Source organism: Drosophila miranda, chromosome XR (genome assembly GCF_003369915.1).
Source record: "Drosophila miranda strain MSH22 chromosome XR, D.miranda_PacBio2.1, whole genome shotgun sequence".
Classification (NCBI taxonomy): Eukaryota; Metazoa; Arthropoda; class Insecta; order Diptera; family Drosophilidae; genus Drosophila; species Drosophila miranda.
The window spans coordinates 123,973-141,668 of record NC_046674.1 but is presented as its reverse complement, the minus strand read 5'-3'; the positions used below and the strand labels follow the sequence as shown (position 1 = coordinate 141,668).

The window sequence follows — 17,696 nt, the reverse complement described above, 5'->3', positions numbered from 1 at the left end:
CGGAGGGTTTTTTTTTTTTTTTTGGTGGATTGTGAGAGGGGAGCGGGCTGCGCTGCTAGCTTTTACTCTATTAAATTTATATTTCTATTTTCATATAAAAAATAAATATACTTTTGTGCTAAATTTAAACAAAATTTGTTGTCGCTTGAATCTAAATTTAAAACTGAAAGTATTTGCAATTTACTTTGATTGTGGCCCCACCCACAAATCAATTGTGAAGAGAAAATGGGGCTGCGGTTCAGAGATTAGTCATGCAGGTGGTTCTCTCACTACTCTTTCTCTCTCTATCTATCTATCTATCTATCTATCTATCGATTCGAAAGCGATTCACTGTTTTATTTCATGTTTAGAAATGCTGAAACGTTCATAAATTATATCTTTATATTTGGAATTTTGGTTCCCCAATGTGTGAATTTGTTTATTGGCCTGAGAATTATGCTGCAGATTGAGCGAAAGTTTTTCTCATCTCAAGGTCATTTCTTTAAGGGGAAAGGATTCTATCTGCAGTTAAGATCTCTCTTTCTTGGATATTTGCCAAAATAATAAATATGATTTTGTTTCCAATTGTTCCTTTTTAAAAGCACCAAAACATGTATTAAATGTGTCTGAAAATGGTTGGTCGAAAATTATGCTTCGAGGCATATCCCAAAGGTTAGCACACCATATATTCATAAAAAATGATTACAACTATTTTGAAGCATCTATAAGGTTTGTATTTGGAGCGGGTCGTTAGACTGTAAAACACGTGGAGACATGAGCTAACAGTTCCTTTTCATTTTTTTTTTTTACAGAATTCTCTCAAAAAGAATAAGTGATTCTTGACACCACTATAATTTAATGATCTTTCTTTAATTGAAACTGTTTTCCGTAAATCTAGGCAATCTAGTATCTTTAGATCTAAAATATGACTCGAGCCAATTTTAGAAAAACTGCCATGGATCTTTGATCAAAACTAAACCGATTTCAATTTAATTCTGCAATTCAATTTATTAAAATTGACCCCATTTTAATGTCAGCTGTAAAAATGTAAAAATGAAAATCACTTCAGTGAATGTCAATTGTGGATCGCCTCCCATATTTATTTACCAAAACTGCTGGGATTTTGGTACATATATGTTATATGTTGTCTTTTTGGAATATAAATTATATGAATTTTATATGACTATACCCTGTACGCACTCGACTCGCTCGTGCGCCAGCCCCCGGCTCACTCGCTTTGCTTGCTCTCGCCAATATGAGTAAAAGATGGGACGACGGCGACGAGCCAACAATTTATATACCCGATACTCAAAATATATATTTTATGGGGAAAATGGATGTTTGTAACGTCCAGAAGGAAGCGTTTCCGCCGGCTGGCGGAGGATAAATGTAGAGTTGCGGCCGTAGCAGCAACTCTCAACGTTCCCCCTCGTTTTTGTATATAATTGAACGCTAACGAATATGTGTCCTTTCCTTTTCTATCCCTGTATTTTCTAAGAACCGAAAAACCCGGAATGAAACAAAATACAAATGTTCAATCATTTCAAAACCATTTTACGCCTGGCCTTATGGCAACCAAGGTTTTTGCCTTTTTTTCGCTTGTCATTTGCAATTTTCGACAGAGAGAAAGAGACCTTTCTTCTGAAGCTCCTAATCTCCCCTTGCAAAACAATTAGAAACTGAGTGCTTGGACACATGCCTTGACCCAGAAACCTACTTATCCGACGATCCCCCGAACCCCTCCAAACCCGAAACCGAATGACGGATGATCCTGAATGCCCGCCTAAGCGCAGAAGTCTCCTCTGGTGTGTAGGGTGCACGGATCGGCTAGCAGAACTTTTTTTGTTTTGTAAAGAACTTTTTCGAAATTTAGAGCCGTGCGCCAATCTTCTAGAGCAGACAGAAAGAGAGAGAGTACCGCACGGGATCTATTTTCGAAAATACGTTTTCGAAATTGAGAGAGGGATTCGGAAGGAAGAAGCAAGAAAAGAGAGAGAGAGAGAGAGAGAGAGAGAGAGAGAGAGAGAGAGAGAGAGAGAGAGAGAGAGAGAGAGAGCGAGAGAGTGAGAGAGCCAAAAATCGTTTTGTGTTGTGTCTTGTTTGTGTAGGAAATGTGAAAGTTCATTGTTTCATTGAGGAAAAATTGTTTAAAAAGACTTCGGCCACGATGCCACGGAAAAATTATCTAACATTTCGTTCGAGAGAATTTTCGAAAATTTTCAGTTACGTTTTCGAAAGCGCCGCCGTATCCGTGTGTGTCCGTCCGTCTGTCTGTCCGTTTGTCCGTCTGCTGCTACTGTTTCTGCTTCTCCTGCTGCGGCTGCTGCTCAAGCATTCGAAATGGGAGCACCGTGGCGTGCGCCTGGCCGTGTCTCTCCTCAGTGGTCTCTGCGGAGGTTTCACGTTTGAACGTCTCCTCTCGAACCAAACGAACACAACAATTTCCACGGAAAAAAAAGCGCAATGTGAAAGCCAAAAAAGACTAGAAATAGCCTGGCGTGACGTCCCACACAGACTACAGACAGACAGCATCAGAAGTAGAAGAGCATCGGGCAGGCAGCATCCAACATAACATCAACAACATTCAACATCAGTAGCAGACGAAAGCGTACCGCGAGAGGATCGCCCCAGATCCGTAAAGAAAAGAAAACAAAGGAAAAGAAAAGTGTTAAACCCATTGGATCGATCGATGAATACGCCAACATTCCATATAGAAGCAGAAGCAGCAGGAGACACCAAAACAAACGAAACGGAGGAGGAGGAGGAAAACCTTTAGAAAAAAAAGAATACACATTTTTGTTTTGTTTTTATCGAAACTGGGGCTGGGGCAGACTGACCCACAGGTGGTTCCAGTGCATTCCCTCACGGAAAGATATATATCCTCCCAAAAGAAAAACCACCTAAACAACAACACTCGTGAGTGTCCTTCGCGCGTGTGTGTGTGTGTGTGGCTCATAGTGAATAAAAATTCAATTGATTCCGAGTTTGAGTTTGAGTGAGATATTTAAGTGATGTGCCATCCATCCTGCCAGCAGACGACGACGACAGTCGTGTGACGTCCCCACCACCCCCCCACTAACCATCAAAGAAAAAGGAGCAGGAAAGAGCAGGAAACTCTTTCTCCCTCTCTATCCGGCCAGTGGTGTGTGGTGTTGCAAGTTGCAAGTTGCAGCGAAAGGCGCCGGGGGGGACGATGCCGGTCATTGCCGATGCCGATGCGAGCGATGAGCCACCAGCAAAATGTTGCAAACATTGTGAGGGTATGCCTAGATCTTACAATCCATCCATTCTTACTATACCTATGCCTTAGTATACGTAAAATATTTATCTCTTCATCTTCTTCTATTCTATAAACAAAAACAACAAATTTTTGGGTAAAAGTGCATCGAGGAAAGTTCACTAACCGTTTCCCAGAAGGTTGCGGTGGGGGGTGAGGGGGAATGTACACCGATCCATTGGCTATTAACTTCGGCCTAAAATCCAAACACAATTGATAGATTTATGCGTAACTTTTCCTCCCTCTTACACACTATAGTGCCCTCTCTTTTCTGTTAGTATGGTCTGCCCTCTCTTTTTCGCACTTGCGTGACTCGAACTGGAATTAACTTTGGTCTCCGTCAGTCCCTGAGGCTCCGACCAGCATTTGTTTGTTTTAAATTTTTTGATTGTTGCCAGTGCCCCTGTTGCTGCTCCCCAGGGCAAGTGCTGGGCACTTAGTTTCTCCTGCTAGAACATGAAAACCCGCTGACGTGTCTACTTAAAATTTTATTTTGGTTTGAAATCCCATGACAACCAACGGCTGTAGGCCTCGAAATTAGCTAGCAAAAATTTAGGTTTTATTTATTTTTTGCAAAGATTTCTTGACAGCATAAAAATGTTGTTACGGAAATGTCAAAATACTTTCGCTTTTGGAGGGGCAGATAATTATGAGAAAAAATTAGGCCTAAAGAGCATTTTTGAATTGTTTTAAATATATTTTTTGAGTTCGAAAACTATAAAGAAATGTAATGGATGGAGAATTTTATAGCAAAGATTGTTGTATATCTTTTTAAAACATATTTTTGTATGTGGATTTGTGTGTGTGTGAAGTATTTTTCTACTTTAAATGGAAATAAATGGGAAATTGGAACATTTCGCTCACACTGTCACTCGAACTTTCACGTCAGTGTGGCACGGGAGCCTTAAACCTTTCAAAACCATACCTCTCCCACTTTTGCCTGCCTCTTTCGCTATACTTTTTCCAAAGTGTCATAGCAATTAAGTATTAACTTTCGCTCTATCACGCTGAGATGTGTACACTTAGAGGCAAGCCAGCAAACGCCTTTGAAAATGCTGCCTTCTATAAGGTTACATTTTCAATTATTTTAGACTTAACCACTAGCATAGTATCCGAGAAGGTGAAAATTAAAATGTATCTTATTTGTCGTCTAATTGGGCATAAGTGTTAATCCCTAATGAGGCGAGGCCTGTGGTTGTTTTGACACACTCTCAATGCCAGCGCACTCTCAAGCAGGGCAAATATATAGCAAAAGAAAAAAAAATATATACATATGTATTGTAGTGAGGAAAGAAGACCACCTTTCAAGGAACAGATGACTCAAGAGATCTATCTGATCTCTTCTTTAATTAGCCAACAAAACTTCAGAAATTCTTTGGAAACTTTCGGAAAACACTTTTCCACTTTTCGTGTGGAAAGAGCCTTTGACAAATAAACATTTTCTTGCATATAAAAATAAATAAATTACAATCGTAACTAAAAAAAGACAACAACAACAAAAGAACATACAAAAATCTCTAAGCCAAATTGTGCCTTAATCTTGGCCATAAACGAGAGCGTGTTTACAACAAATGCAACAATCAACAGTTCTTGTTTACAAATACACACACACACATATATCTCTCTCTACAGGAAAATCCTCAATATGTAAGCAGAATTTTTCAAGCCTTGACACTCTTTCGATATACGAGATATCCGAGATATATATCTCTTCCACTATATGTGTATATAAATATGTACATACATATATCTTTTTTCCTTTTGATATATAGTCAATTTTTGTTTGACTCCGATTAGGCCGGGGACTGCAGCTGAATGTAAAAAAAATTCTCGTTTATGGCTTTTTTATTTACATGCGAGAGAGAGAGAGAGAGACCCGAAATGAAATGAAGGGAAATGGAAAATTCGGCTGGGGTGACGGGGGGGCAGCAAAATTAGATGCCGCACGACAGCAACAACAATGAGAGGAAGAAAAAAAACAGCAATAATAAAATCTAATTTAATGAAAATCCAAAAGAAGTCAGGAAAAGGGCCAACGGTTTGTCTGGTTTCTGTTTGCATACACTTTCCAAAGAGAAAGAGAGAGGGAGAGCATTATGATTATCCTAAGATGTTTGCAATGAAGAGAAGATATCTTTTACTACATATGTATATACATACATTGTATATGTATGTATACATTGTATTTTCCAATATCCAATCAAAAGCCGAAGTAATGATGTTTCTATGAGAACTTCGCCTTTCGTTTTTGAAGTTATTTCTATCAAAACTTTCTACCAAACTCAAACTTTCGAAGTACCAGTTAGATAATTTATATCCACATACGATCGCTATTAGAAAGTTTATCCAAAGGAAAAAGAAAAAAATGTCTATAGATCACTGCCACTGCAATTCTTTAGAGAAACAATCCTTTGTGGGAAAATTATTTGTGTTTCCAAAAAAATACTATTAAATACCATTACATATTCCAATTAAATTCATAGGAGAATCCAAAATCATACATCTTTCCTGGGAACCGTAAGGGTATCCAACGTTTCACTGCTTTTTTCGCCATTTTTTTTTCGCTGTGTGTGTGTCGGTCTTTTTTTGCTCTCCATTTATTTTATGTTAATTTTCAATGTAATTTTTAGTGTTGAGTGGGGTACAAGGTGTCGTTCGTGTCGTCTGTATGTGAGGTGTCTCCCCTTAAACACTTTCATATGAGTGTCGCTGGGGCTGTTTTGAGAGGGGCCCACCATCCCAACATCGAGGGCAGCAGAGGGCATACTCCTGTCCGGACAAGAGGGAGATAGAGAGAGAACAAAAAATTTAAATTTCTGTAGTTTTGGATAAACGGAGAATGTACTGAATTCCCAGCCATTTAGCCAGACAGACGGACGGACGGGCCAAGCTCATGGAGTACAGCAGAGTACATTCGGGAAGCCTAAGAAAAAATACCAAAAGTATGAGTATGAGTGCGAGTACTAACCAGCAAAGCACTCAAGTTCCAATTGGAAAATCCATCAATTTTGGACGCTTTTCGGTTTCGGAAAATTTTAAATTTCACTTACATTTTTCGCCTAGAAACAAAAAGACTCGAGCAATGGGCGGTGATTGGGGGGGTGGCTGGCAACCAAAAGTGGCAAATAAATTTGCACTTGCATCATCCTCATCATCATCGCCCATTGCCCCTATATATCGAACAAGTTGTGCATGCTACGACTAAGGGATATCCAGGTTTAATAAACGAACATTGAAGGAATTCTACAGTAAAAGTCTATGTACAATAATTTCGCTGAGAGAAAAGGCGATTTTCGTATTTTAAATGAAAATTGTTGCTTACTGTCATGTATTTTCTTGATTTTGTCTATTATAATAATAAACTGGTAGTGATTTTTATTTTGTTTGGTAGATAAGGGTATTTATATTGTATGATTGTCTGAAATTTTAAAATGATATCTTTTGAATTATGGATCACACACTTATTTTTGTTTTATTTAATAATTTCGATGAGTTTTGGTAGGTTGGTATATATTTGTATTATATAAAATTGTGCCAAATCTGAGTGTCTTTTTAATAATGGTTGGGACTGTGTTAGATTATAGTATAATATACGATTGTGCCAAAACTGAATCTCATATCTTTTCAGGAGTGGATTCCACAATGACTTCCTTATTTGGTTCCGCCAGTTTCAAGGGTTCTCCCGATCCTTTTCTTCATATAAGTCGATCACTTTATACAGTGGATAGCTTTTTTTTCATTCGTTGAAAAGGGTGAATAATCCATCATATCCTCCGAACGTCCATTGAGGGATTGCTGGGTATACAAAACAAGAGCTATCAGATAGAATGAATATCCATGGCAGCCAGAGCGTCGTGTTCAATTGTTTTTGTGTGCTCTTTCCCTGCCCCCTCCCTCTCTCGCCATCCCGCGTAAATGTGTGAAAAACATGCCGCAAAATTGCCGAAAAGCCGCACGCACACATCCCATGGACACATGGAAAATGGAAAATTCAAGGGGGTGGGGGGTGGAGTTGGGTGTTGGTTTGAATCGGGTTTGGGAGGGTAGACTGGTGCTGCTTTTTGGCTGCCTCTGTATTTGCATTTTGCCCATTTTTGTAGTCAAATTTCTGTTGTTCTGATGGCTGCTGATTCAGCGGCAGCTCCTCCTGCCCCACTCTCTCTGTTCTGACGTCTTTTGAATATAGAAATTTTATTACTCCTGGACGGCGTTGTAGCCGCTTGCTTTTTGGTCTTGCGCAATGTTTACACAAATTATACACACACACACATGCGCATACGCCTACACATATGTACATATACGTGCAGTCCAGTCAAAGTCAAAATTCATGTAGAACATACATATAGTATCGAAGGAGGAGGGATAGGGATCCAGGGGTAGATCGAAGGAGAGATCGTTCCGTCTCTGTTGCGTGTGTTCTGCATTACTTTTGCATGTTGCAGACATATGTTTTTGTTCGTCAAACAGCATCAGCAGCAACAGGCAGTTTGCCCACCTTGCAGTGTTGTTGTATAAAGATTGTTTAATCTCTCTCTATAGTAGGTACTTGTTGGCCACATTTTGTCCAGCTTTTACTTCGGTTTTTATTTGGGATTTGTGCTGGCCAAAAAAATTCATTGGAAATTTCAGACAAAAGGAAAGCGCACGCATTTGTGCAAATAAACAATGGAGTGGGACAGGAGAGTGGGTGGAACGCGAGGGTGGTGTTGGGGGCACCAGGTGGCGGTAGCTTGTTGTGTGGGTGTGGGTGTGGGTGGGTGTCTGGTCTGGTATGTGGCGGTTGGGAGCTGCTGCTGCCTGCTGATCGATAAATTATATGTTCATACTGGGGGGCAGACCCGCGACTCACTCGCTCTGCTACGGCGCCAACCACTGCACACTCGCTACGTTCGTGCGCTAGCTCCCGGCTCTTAATGAATTATTGCCACTGGCAACTGCTGCATTCTATTGCCATAGAAATGTGGAAGCAAATTAGATAGAGAGAAAGACAAAGGCCAATAGAGATGCAGAGAGAGCGAGATAACAAGAGTGGGAGTGGGAGAAGGAGAGAAACTAAAGAAACTGCCGGTGTTTCGTAATTTTGTTGTTGTGTTTTTTGTCGTATAAACAATTTGCCAGACTCTCCTTCTGCGCATTTTCCGTCTCTTTTTTGCTTTTGTTTTCTTACGCCTTTCCGCAACTTCTATCATCCGCTCTTCTTCCGCCCCTTTTCTTCCCCTTTTTCCCCAAACATTTTCTTCTTTGTTCCTCCCCTTTTTTTTTTTTTAAACATTTTGTGCTTCTTTTCTTCACATTTTTCCACAGTTTTCCTCCTCTTTTTCTCTTGATTTCATTATTATTTTACTCTTTGGCTTATTGCAAAATATTTTTCTTGGTAATTTAACTGAATTTAACTCTCTCTCTCTGTTTCTACCTCTACCATCCCGTCTTCGTCGTTCTGTAATTTTTTTTAAGGTCATGCTTCATGTTGAACATTGCTTTTTATTAAATAAACAGAATCGGCTTCCGAGGCAGTCACTCCTTAGCGGCCACTACCTCCTTTCTACTACTCCTTTTGCATTCTGCCACCTCCAGAGAGGGGGACTTGGAACTGGGACTGCATTTATTTGCCCCGTTTTTCGCTTATTAAAATGGAATCCCATGAATTTTTGTATTGAAAATGCAACAATTTGTATTCATGGCATCGCTCGGGTCCGAGTTCAAGTTCATGGATCGGGGATGTGATGTAGAACGAGCATTATAATGGGAGGAAAGAGAAGGGGGAGGGGGTCGTCGCGGTCGTAGCAGTTGGTTGGGAGTGGGGGTGGTGGAGTAAATGACGTCGACGACCCTGATTTTGAACTCATTTCAATGAAAATTTCAGCATTAAAAACGAGGCCAATGGCTGGAAAGTGGAGGAGAAATGAAAAGAAATAGCACGAGCGTGGGAGCCATTCAGGTGAAATTAGAGGAAGACCGTAATTTCGTTTCAGGATAAAAGAAAGAAAAAAATAATATTTATTACTGACAATAGTTGGTGAAAATTGTCCCTGCAATTATTGTACACGACTTTTGTGCAAGAATTTCCATTGAAATTAACAAAATCCAAAGAATTCAAGTGATTCAATTTATTTAAATTTAATTTAAGGTTTTCCTATGGAAATTTTAAGAGAGATTAATCTATAGAGTTCAAAGTTTGCCAATTGTAGTTATTTATTTAACAAATAAGATGATTTGAAGACATATTTTAAGATTTAAAGACACCGTTGGCTGTGGAAAATCCAAGAAATTTCGGTGAATTTTGAAACTTTGCTGATTACTTCATCTGTTGCCGCATAGAAAGAGAGAGCTCACTCGTTCACCTCACCTACTTTGCTTGCAACGTCAGTTTACCACACACCCTGACAGCACCCCCATCCAACCACCCACCCGTCCACCGTACACCCACACGCACTATAGAGTCCGGGGCGTACGCCTCATTAGAACACCTTTCAGTTTGCTGTGTAATTTTCGCAACATTTTTAATGGCGTGCGGGGACATTTTGGCACTCGAGTGACCGTATGCGTGGATACCCCTGTACCCCTATACCCCCTGCCACTGCCTCTGCCCCGTTGCGCGTCGCACGGAAAACTATTTAGAGAAGTGTCAAGAAATGTCTGCATTTTGCATTTTGCATTTGCCGTTGCCATTGCAACATCGTTGCGGCATTGCGTGGTTTCTGTTGTGCCTCTTCTGCCTGCCACACAGCTGTAGCTGTTGAGCTGCTAGCCACACGCCTGTGCCCCCTCCCCTCCCCTCCCCTCCCAACTCTTCCTTTTCTTTTTGTGTTGAGCGGGGGCGGGCGTTGATAAATTACAAAACATTGCGTTTTGGCCATTTTAAATGTGGCATGAAATTTGCATTCCATATGGGTTTTTTAGCCTGCCGCTGCTATTGCTGTCAACGGAATTGGGGCTGAAATGGCCTAATCCGCTATTGGACTGTGGGCGTGGCATGTGGCATGCTTCTATCTCTCTCTCTGTCTCTCTCTCGCTTTCCTCTGGGTGGATCTGCTTGAGAAGAAAACTGTGTCAGATTCCCCGATGGCTTTCGAGTGCATAAAACATTTTGCGCGCTGCGCTCTGTTGGCCTTTCTAAACAAAGGCCCCTCCCGGTACACCCCTGTACCCCCTTCGAGTGGAGAGCAATTGCCAAAAAAAAGTGCAAAAGAGATGGCTATACCTGAGCTAAAGATTTTTGTCATTTGCATTGCGTTTTTGCGTTTTTTGTCTTTTGTTTTTTTTTTTGTGTTTTGTTCTGCGTTTGTTTGGCGTTTTTGTGATTTATTTTCACTTTGACAAATGCACAAAAATGTGACCATGGCATGTCACTAGAGAAGAGTGTCTGTGGTCCATTGTATTTAAAATGCGTCTCCCGATATATCACAGATACAAAAGATATAGACACAAATGGCAAAACGGAGAGGCGGAGGAGTACCCCCGATACCCCGATACCCCACTGCAGACATGATGAGACTCTTCCAGAAAGGATCCACAAAATATCGAAAAAAACAATGAGAATGTGTGGCTGTGTGGATGCGAGTAACTAATTAGTTAGAGCCAAAATCTGTCGCTGTTCTACGTACAATTTTTTCCAAATCAGCGAGGAATCAGTGGCATCTTCTTTCGTTTTTTTGGGCTGGGTTGTTCTGTTAGTTTGTTACCCTACATTTGTATTAACCTTGCTGCTAGCTTATGATTATTAGTGTTGTATTTACTATGAGCCTTTTATGAAATATCGTAACTATCCGAATAAATATCGATACAAGCTGTCGTCCGATAGTTCTAGCTCGCAGAACTAGAACTTTGCGGAACTAGATAGGGAGGGAACTGAAGATCGGAGCTGGCTCTCGGAGTCACTTTTGCTTAATTGGTAAGACGAAGAGGGACTTCTAGAAATGGGAAATAAAAATCCTAAAAACTACAAGGCCCTTTTTGTAAAGTTTTGGTACGATATTTTTTGGATATCATCAAGTTTTAACTACAAAAGAATAGTTCCTATATTCCTATAGTTTTATGAATGGAAACCAACGGAATAATTTCATAAACAGCTGGAAAGATACTTATATATTGTTGGTTTTTTCTAATCTTATTTAACTTTAATAAAAAAAAAATATGTCTTTTCGAGTAGCACAATCGATTTTTACTATATTCTGTTATTCTTTAATTTTGTTCGATTTATCCGAAATTGTAATATTTTCTGTCTTTTGAGGATAACTAAATTTCCGCTGAACAAAAAAAAACAGCTGTTTTGGCGGAGTTCGCCCTGCTTTTCAATGCTGTTCCCTGCTGTTGCATATATGTATTTATAAACATGAAAATTGTCAATGTGGGTCATAGAAAAAACGAGGGGGAACGTTGTGAGTTGCTGCTGCAACCGCAACTCTACATTTATACCCGATACCCGGCGGGGCGAAAATGCTTCCTTCTGGACGATACACACATCCACTTTCACCACAAATCTAATATACCGCTATACTTATTTTGAGTAACGGGTATAAAAAGATATGGCAATAAAACAGTGGTGCGGGGGTGGGGACGGGGAGGACACCAAAAGGCAGAACTGTGTGGCGTCTGGCTATAAAAATAGAGCTGGCTCTTTGCAAAAAGTTTGAAGTTGAAACAGGTGCATGCCACACAAACACATCTTTATTTGAATGCCCCTGTCTGACTCCCTTGAGATTTCGATTTTTGTTGACTTTTTACATCTGTCAGTGAATGAAACTGCATTTTACAGAGGGGCATAGGAAAATCTCTATTACACACACACTCATGCCAGATGGGTTTGGCTCTCTGGCAACAATGCAATCAACATAAATACAAATCCCTAAACTATTTTAATGTCGACTTGACCCAAAAGCATCACCCAGAATGCCAACCCAGAGAATTCTGTGTGCCTCGTACACGAGACGAGTAATGGAAAAGTTTTTGTGGCACTCACAAGCTCTAGAGCCATAGCCATTTTCAGAGCCGGGTTCAACTTAAAAACGCATCAAGAGGCGTCGGCTTTGGCTGTTGGCCAAAAAGCCCCTGCCAACTAGGCGTATACGTAATCGGATGTACGGCTCCAGCTACCGTGAAGGAGTTTTTTTTTTTTTTTTTTTTTGTGGAAAGTGTTGACGAACTTTAAGCTGTGCTCTTGGCACTCAGAGGAGTCGAGTTGTAAATAAAATAAGGTGCAGAGAATATCTTTCAAAATTTAAGGCAATGCTGAAGGAAGTACCAACCATTTTGGTGAAGGATGTTTCCCACAGGAGCGCTACCTTTGCTACCTTTTTCGTAGCACTTTCCTTATCATTTATGTACTTTTTCAAAACGTATTTGCCACCCAATTGGACTTCTGTTTCTTGAGCAGATTTCCTCGCGAACATTGAACTTTGCGCCAAAAAAAATGGAAAGAGAAGAAGCGAATGGTTGAGGTTCGATTCTATGCCATTCCCCTCCTATATCTATATCTATATCTATATCTGTATCTATATCGAAAGAACACATGCAGTCAGACACTTCAGTTCATTGACATTTTGGGGTAATATTTTGCCATTAGCTGTGTCCTAATTCGGTGCACAGAATGTGCCACAGAATGGTCTCAGAGACACCCAACCATAATGAAAATGTAAGCCCAGACATACCCCAATATTTTTCCCTAAATTAAAAAAAAAAAAAAATACTTTTCCATTTCGGTGTTGCCTTTGGTTTTTTATACCGCATACTCAAAATGAGTATAGGGGTATATTAGATTTGTGGAGAAAGTGAATGTGTGTAACGCCCAGAAGGAAGCGTCCTGTGATATCACACTGAATCCAGTTCGTTTTAAAAATGGCATCCAGAATCTTAGAGAATGACCATTTCGTCTAGACTACGGATCTGGATCAGATCGGATTATTATTATAGCAAGAGGTGGCTACGCTTACTCATTCACTCTCGCTTTCTCACACACGCTCTTCGTAGTGTGGCAGCCCGGATCGCAGCCCCTCAGCAACACTGATCTTAGAGTCGTTCGCTGGTGTGGCAACACCGGCGACTCTGCCAAGCGGTCTGGCATCTTGATATCTGACTTCGAGGCTAAGCACAATAAATGTAGTTTAAATAGTAATTAATAAAGATTCATAAGACTCAAGCGTACATTGGCCAATGCGCCAAAGTAGTACAATGTGTGCTCCCTGTGGCGGAGAGAAGTCATACTGACTGAGTATCGGGCATGTATGTATGTATGTAGAGTCGCTTCCGAAGCAGCGAATCACAACGTTCCCCCTCGTTTTCATATTTTTTTTTTGGGAATAAATATGAAACAATCAAATGGTAATTAACACTTTTCATCTGAATCACATGCTAATGCCCCATTATCGATAAAGATTTCTTTCTCGGAGGCCCCATGCTCCAGTGATGATGATGATGATTTCTGGCACACCCCAACGAAACCTAATTGATGGGGCAAGGGGCATTCGGCATGGCCAACAACCTTCGCCCCAGAATTCACGGGCTGCCTCTTTGGTTTTTCCTTTACAATTAGTGAAAATTTGTTGATTTGCATAAATTGGTTGGTCCGCTTTCGGCTTCTGTTTTGGGGATATGTTTTTTGTTGTTGGATATCTGACTTTTTTATTGGTTTTCCAGTTGCGCATTTCCCATTCGACTTCCCGTTTTGTTTATGTTTATGCTTTTGGGATTGTTTTTTTTTTTGTTCTATTGTTAACTTAAATATTTGGTAGGCATTGCAGCCTGTCTGTCGTCCATTAGTCATCGATTAAAATGTTGTTTTTTTTTTTGCTAGTTAAAATGGTATTTGGAAAACTTTTGGATATTGATCATTGCTCAAACATGAACAAACCATGCCACTTTCGGCCCCTTGCAGAATGTTCAAACATAAATTCGGATAAATTTGAGAGATATTTTTGATTAAATTTGAATACATATGAAAAAAAATTACTGCGGAAAGTGCTTGATAAATCTTCTAAAAATACTGGGGAAACTAATTTAAAACCAAAAAATACCTCTTTCCTACTAAAACCGACAAAAAGAGTTCCTGAAAGTTGGAAACTTTTTAGAAAACTTTTAGGTAAAGAAGTTGATGGCCGGAATTGCTTTGTTCTAAAAACCGCTGAAAAGGGTGGCTGAAAATAATTTTTAAAATAATGCAAAAGTCGAATAAAATTAGCCAAGAAAGTTGATTGGAACATAATATAACCGTCTGAAGACTGTCTGATATCCACTTTGATATGATATTTAAAGATGAATTTGTATTGGCAATGCTTGAAATATCGCATAAAATTACAGCGAAATATCTTGTCTTACCCCTTTGAATGATCCTACAATCCTGTAATATTCCAGTTGGTTTCAGGAACCCTTCGAAAGGAGGTTTCCGAATATTCCTCTTCGGCTCTGTGAACACTGGCTAATTGCCCCGAAATGTCTAGGAAAGCCAGCGAATGGACGACACATCATAGACATAAATTTCAATGGGCCATATATATTTATTTTTAACCCAATTTTCCTGTCCATCCCATAGTTTTTATATCAATGTTTCGTTGGTTGTTGTTGCTGGTGCTCTTTTTTATGGTATGCTTGTCAGCCTTTTTAGAATTTATGTTATGTTTTTTCATACATTCTTTTGGTTTGTTGTTTTTCTCAGTTGTTTCATTCTCTCTGGCTTTTCTATCGAATAATTTTTTTGTCTTCCCTTTGGTCTCCATCTACGTCTCCGTGTCTGTCTCAAGCAGTGGCTAAGAATCCCAGGCCGCCAGGGCTTTCCGTTCTTTTCTATTCTGTCGATTCTGTCGCCAGCAACAGATTTCTCTGCTGGTGCTGCGTCTCCATACGCATTTGACTTTCAAATGAAGGACAAATATTGTACTGGCGAACGGGCGGACAGCAACAACAAACAAAAAAACAAACAAAACATGGGAACGAGAGAGACAGAGAGAGAGAGAGAAAGCGAGAGAGAAGAGTATAAAACATAATACGATAGTGGGGAGGAGGTGGGTGGCGTGAGCTGAGACATGTACTAGGGAAAAAGTTTTTGCATTTGGATTGAATATTTCTACAGGTCTCCTTCTAGCGGTGCGTGGGATGGTATTCATAACAGAGTCTTTCCCATCCCTATCTCTGTGGGTCTTGTTTTATTTCAATTTTGTTCTTGTTTTGTGGTTTTTGCGTAGAAATGATGTGAGTAATTTCATTTTAAACTGTCTACTGATGGGCAGTCGTACTTCTCGGCCTCGCTCTCATTTCTATCCGGAAAAGAGATTGCTGAAAAGTGCAAAAGTTTCTCAAATAATTGCAGGGATGGCCATTAACAGGATGCAGTCCAAAGAATAACATCGCAATGAAGAAGATAAACTGCGTTAAAAATCCACCTTTAGTTCGACGGGGGAAGACACGGTATTCAGCAATTGGTCCGTGATGGTCTGAAGGGGCAGTGACTTTGCAATTATCTCATCTCCTGATCTTCATTTGAGCTTGGAGCTTTTCTTCTAGCATGCCATGATACGCTCTCTCGCAATTGCTGTCTCCCAGAAATGGCTTGCGGTCGCTCTCTCAGCAAGGAAAACAATAAATCGAAACACTCGACTGAGAGGACCGACACTCGTTGCTCTCGGGCCTCGATCTTAGCAAGTGCAAGACATTTGCAGTAAGCTTGAGCAACAATGCGATGCGAATAACCAACGGGCCTTTGCTTTGCTGCGTACTTGCTATCCTTCATTGTACTGCTCTCTCCGAAAAAAAACAATAGCAACGAGTGTCGCTCTCATCAGGGCTCGTAACGACTATAAATACCATCTATTTGGCCACTAAAATACACCTATGTTTATTATATATTATATTTATTATATTATATATTATATTTATTATGTTATATATTATATTTTGTATATTATATATTATATTTATTATATTATATATTATATGCATGGAATTTGGAATTTCTTATTTCTATAGTGTGAATTCAAAAATTTAATGGCCTCCACAAAATACCAAAAATTGATCTCCTTTAAAATATATTTATTTACTTTTTTAAAACAGAAATATCTCATTAATCCCTACTAATTATTTATGTGGCTAGAGTATGCAATCCTCGTAACTGGCAAACATATTTTCTTTCGTTTAATGTTTTTGTTTTTAGTTTAAAGACTATATTTTGTTCTATCTTGTTGTGTTGTTTTAATTTATGCTGCACACATTTTTAAAGAAAGGAAGAATGAGGGAGAGAGAGACGCGAGGCATCTGCAACGTCCGGCGGCAACATAAAAATAGATTTGGCCCAACGCGCTCTGCCACTTAAGCCACCGAAGCCGGGGCCAGGCCAGGCGGCGACAAAGCAACAGCAGCAGCAGCGGCAGCAGCAGCGGCAGCAGCAGCGGCAGCAGCAGAAGCAACATTTTATCGACACGAGCCAACTGTCAGTCGCTGTGGCAGTGGCAGCAGTCGAAATCCGTGTGGCACCATCACCGTTCCTCCTAAGCATTGTTGCAGCCCCATGTTGAGCTACACAGAGGGATGCAGAATGCAATATGCTTTCGCTTTTTTAGACCAAATAAAGCGCAAATAGCACGGACATGGACACACGGACACACACTAAAAAAAAAAAAAAATACAGATACAGACCAATGCAAATAACTTGGCACGCATCTTGTCGACGCCGTCTTCGTTGCCGTTGCAGTCGTTTTCGCTGTCGTTGTCGTTGCATGAAACGCCGATTCTAATGCATTTCCCCTGCCATGGGCCTGCCCGAATAATTTCGAAACTTAACTTGTCCGCTTATACAGTGTGGGGAGGGGAGAGAGAGAGAGAGAGCGGGAAGGAGTAGTACTGTGGTTCCATATCCCTTGTAGTTTTTGTTTTTGTTCGTGTTTATTTAGGACTTGTGTGTGTGTGTGCGCAGTTGGATAATTTTCGACTTTATTTTCTTTGCTTTTTGTCTGCATTAAAAAAATGCAGAAAAACTCAAACGTCAGACGAGAATTTTATTTGCTGCTTTTATTATTCACCCTGTGACTTATTTTCCTTCTCTGGTTTTCCCAATCCTTCCCATTTTCATTTACATTCTTCCCTCTTTTTTGTGTGGTTGAAAAATTATTTTGTTGTTGTTTTTGTGTGTTTGGCTTTCGACTGTAATTAATTTACAGGGCAGGCCGCAAAGTCCTTTTTTCTGTTTTTGGCATTACCTATTTGTGGATGACCGCAGACCTAAAACGCATTTGATCGGATCAGAACAGATTGGGATCGGATCGGATTGGAGTGGAGTGGATCAGAGATGTCTCGAAAATAGGTTCTGCGATTTTCTTATTCCTCTTTGGATATCTCTCTGTCTCTATGAGTCACTCCGTGGATTCTGCGTGTAATCTCTGGCCAGCGAATGCATTTTATGGCTTGAAAACACACTCACGCACATACAAACAGACAAATATTTGCCACGCTTCAACAA

General features: G+C 40.1%; 1 protein-coding gene across 1 annotated transcript in view; it reads left to right on the top strand.

Moving 5' to 3' along the window:
- Positions 1–2,367: 2,367 nt before the first annotated feature.
- Positions 2,368–17,696, top strand: part of LOC108152088 (histone-lysine N-methyltransferase 2D) — a 55,481-nt gene continuing 40,152 nt past the window's right edge. Inside the window, exon 1 of the mRNA XM_033386380.1 lies at positions 2,368–3,239. Within this exon, the coding sequence (XP_033242271.1) occupies positions 3,173–3,239 (67 nt within the window). The 5' untranslated portion in view covers positions 2,368–3,172. The remainder of the gene's footprint in view (positions 3,240–17,696) is intronic.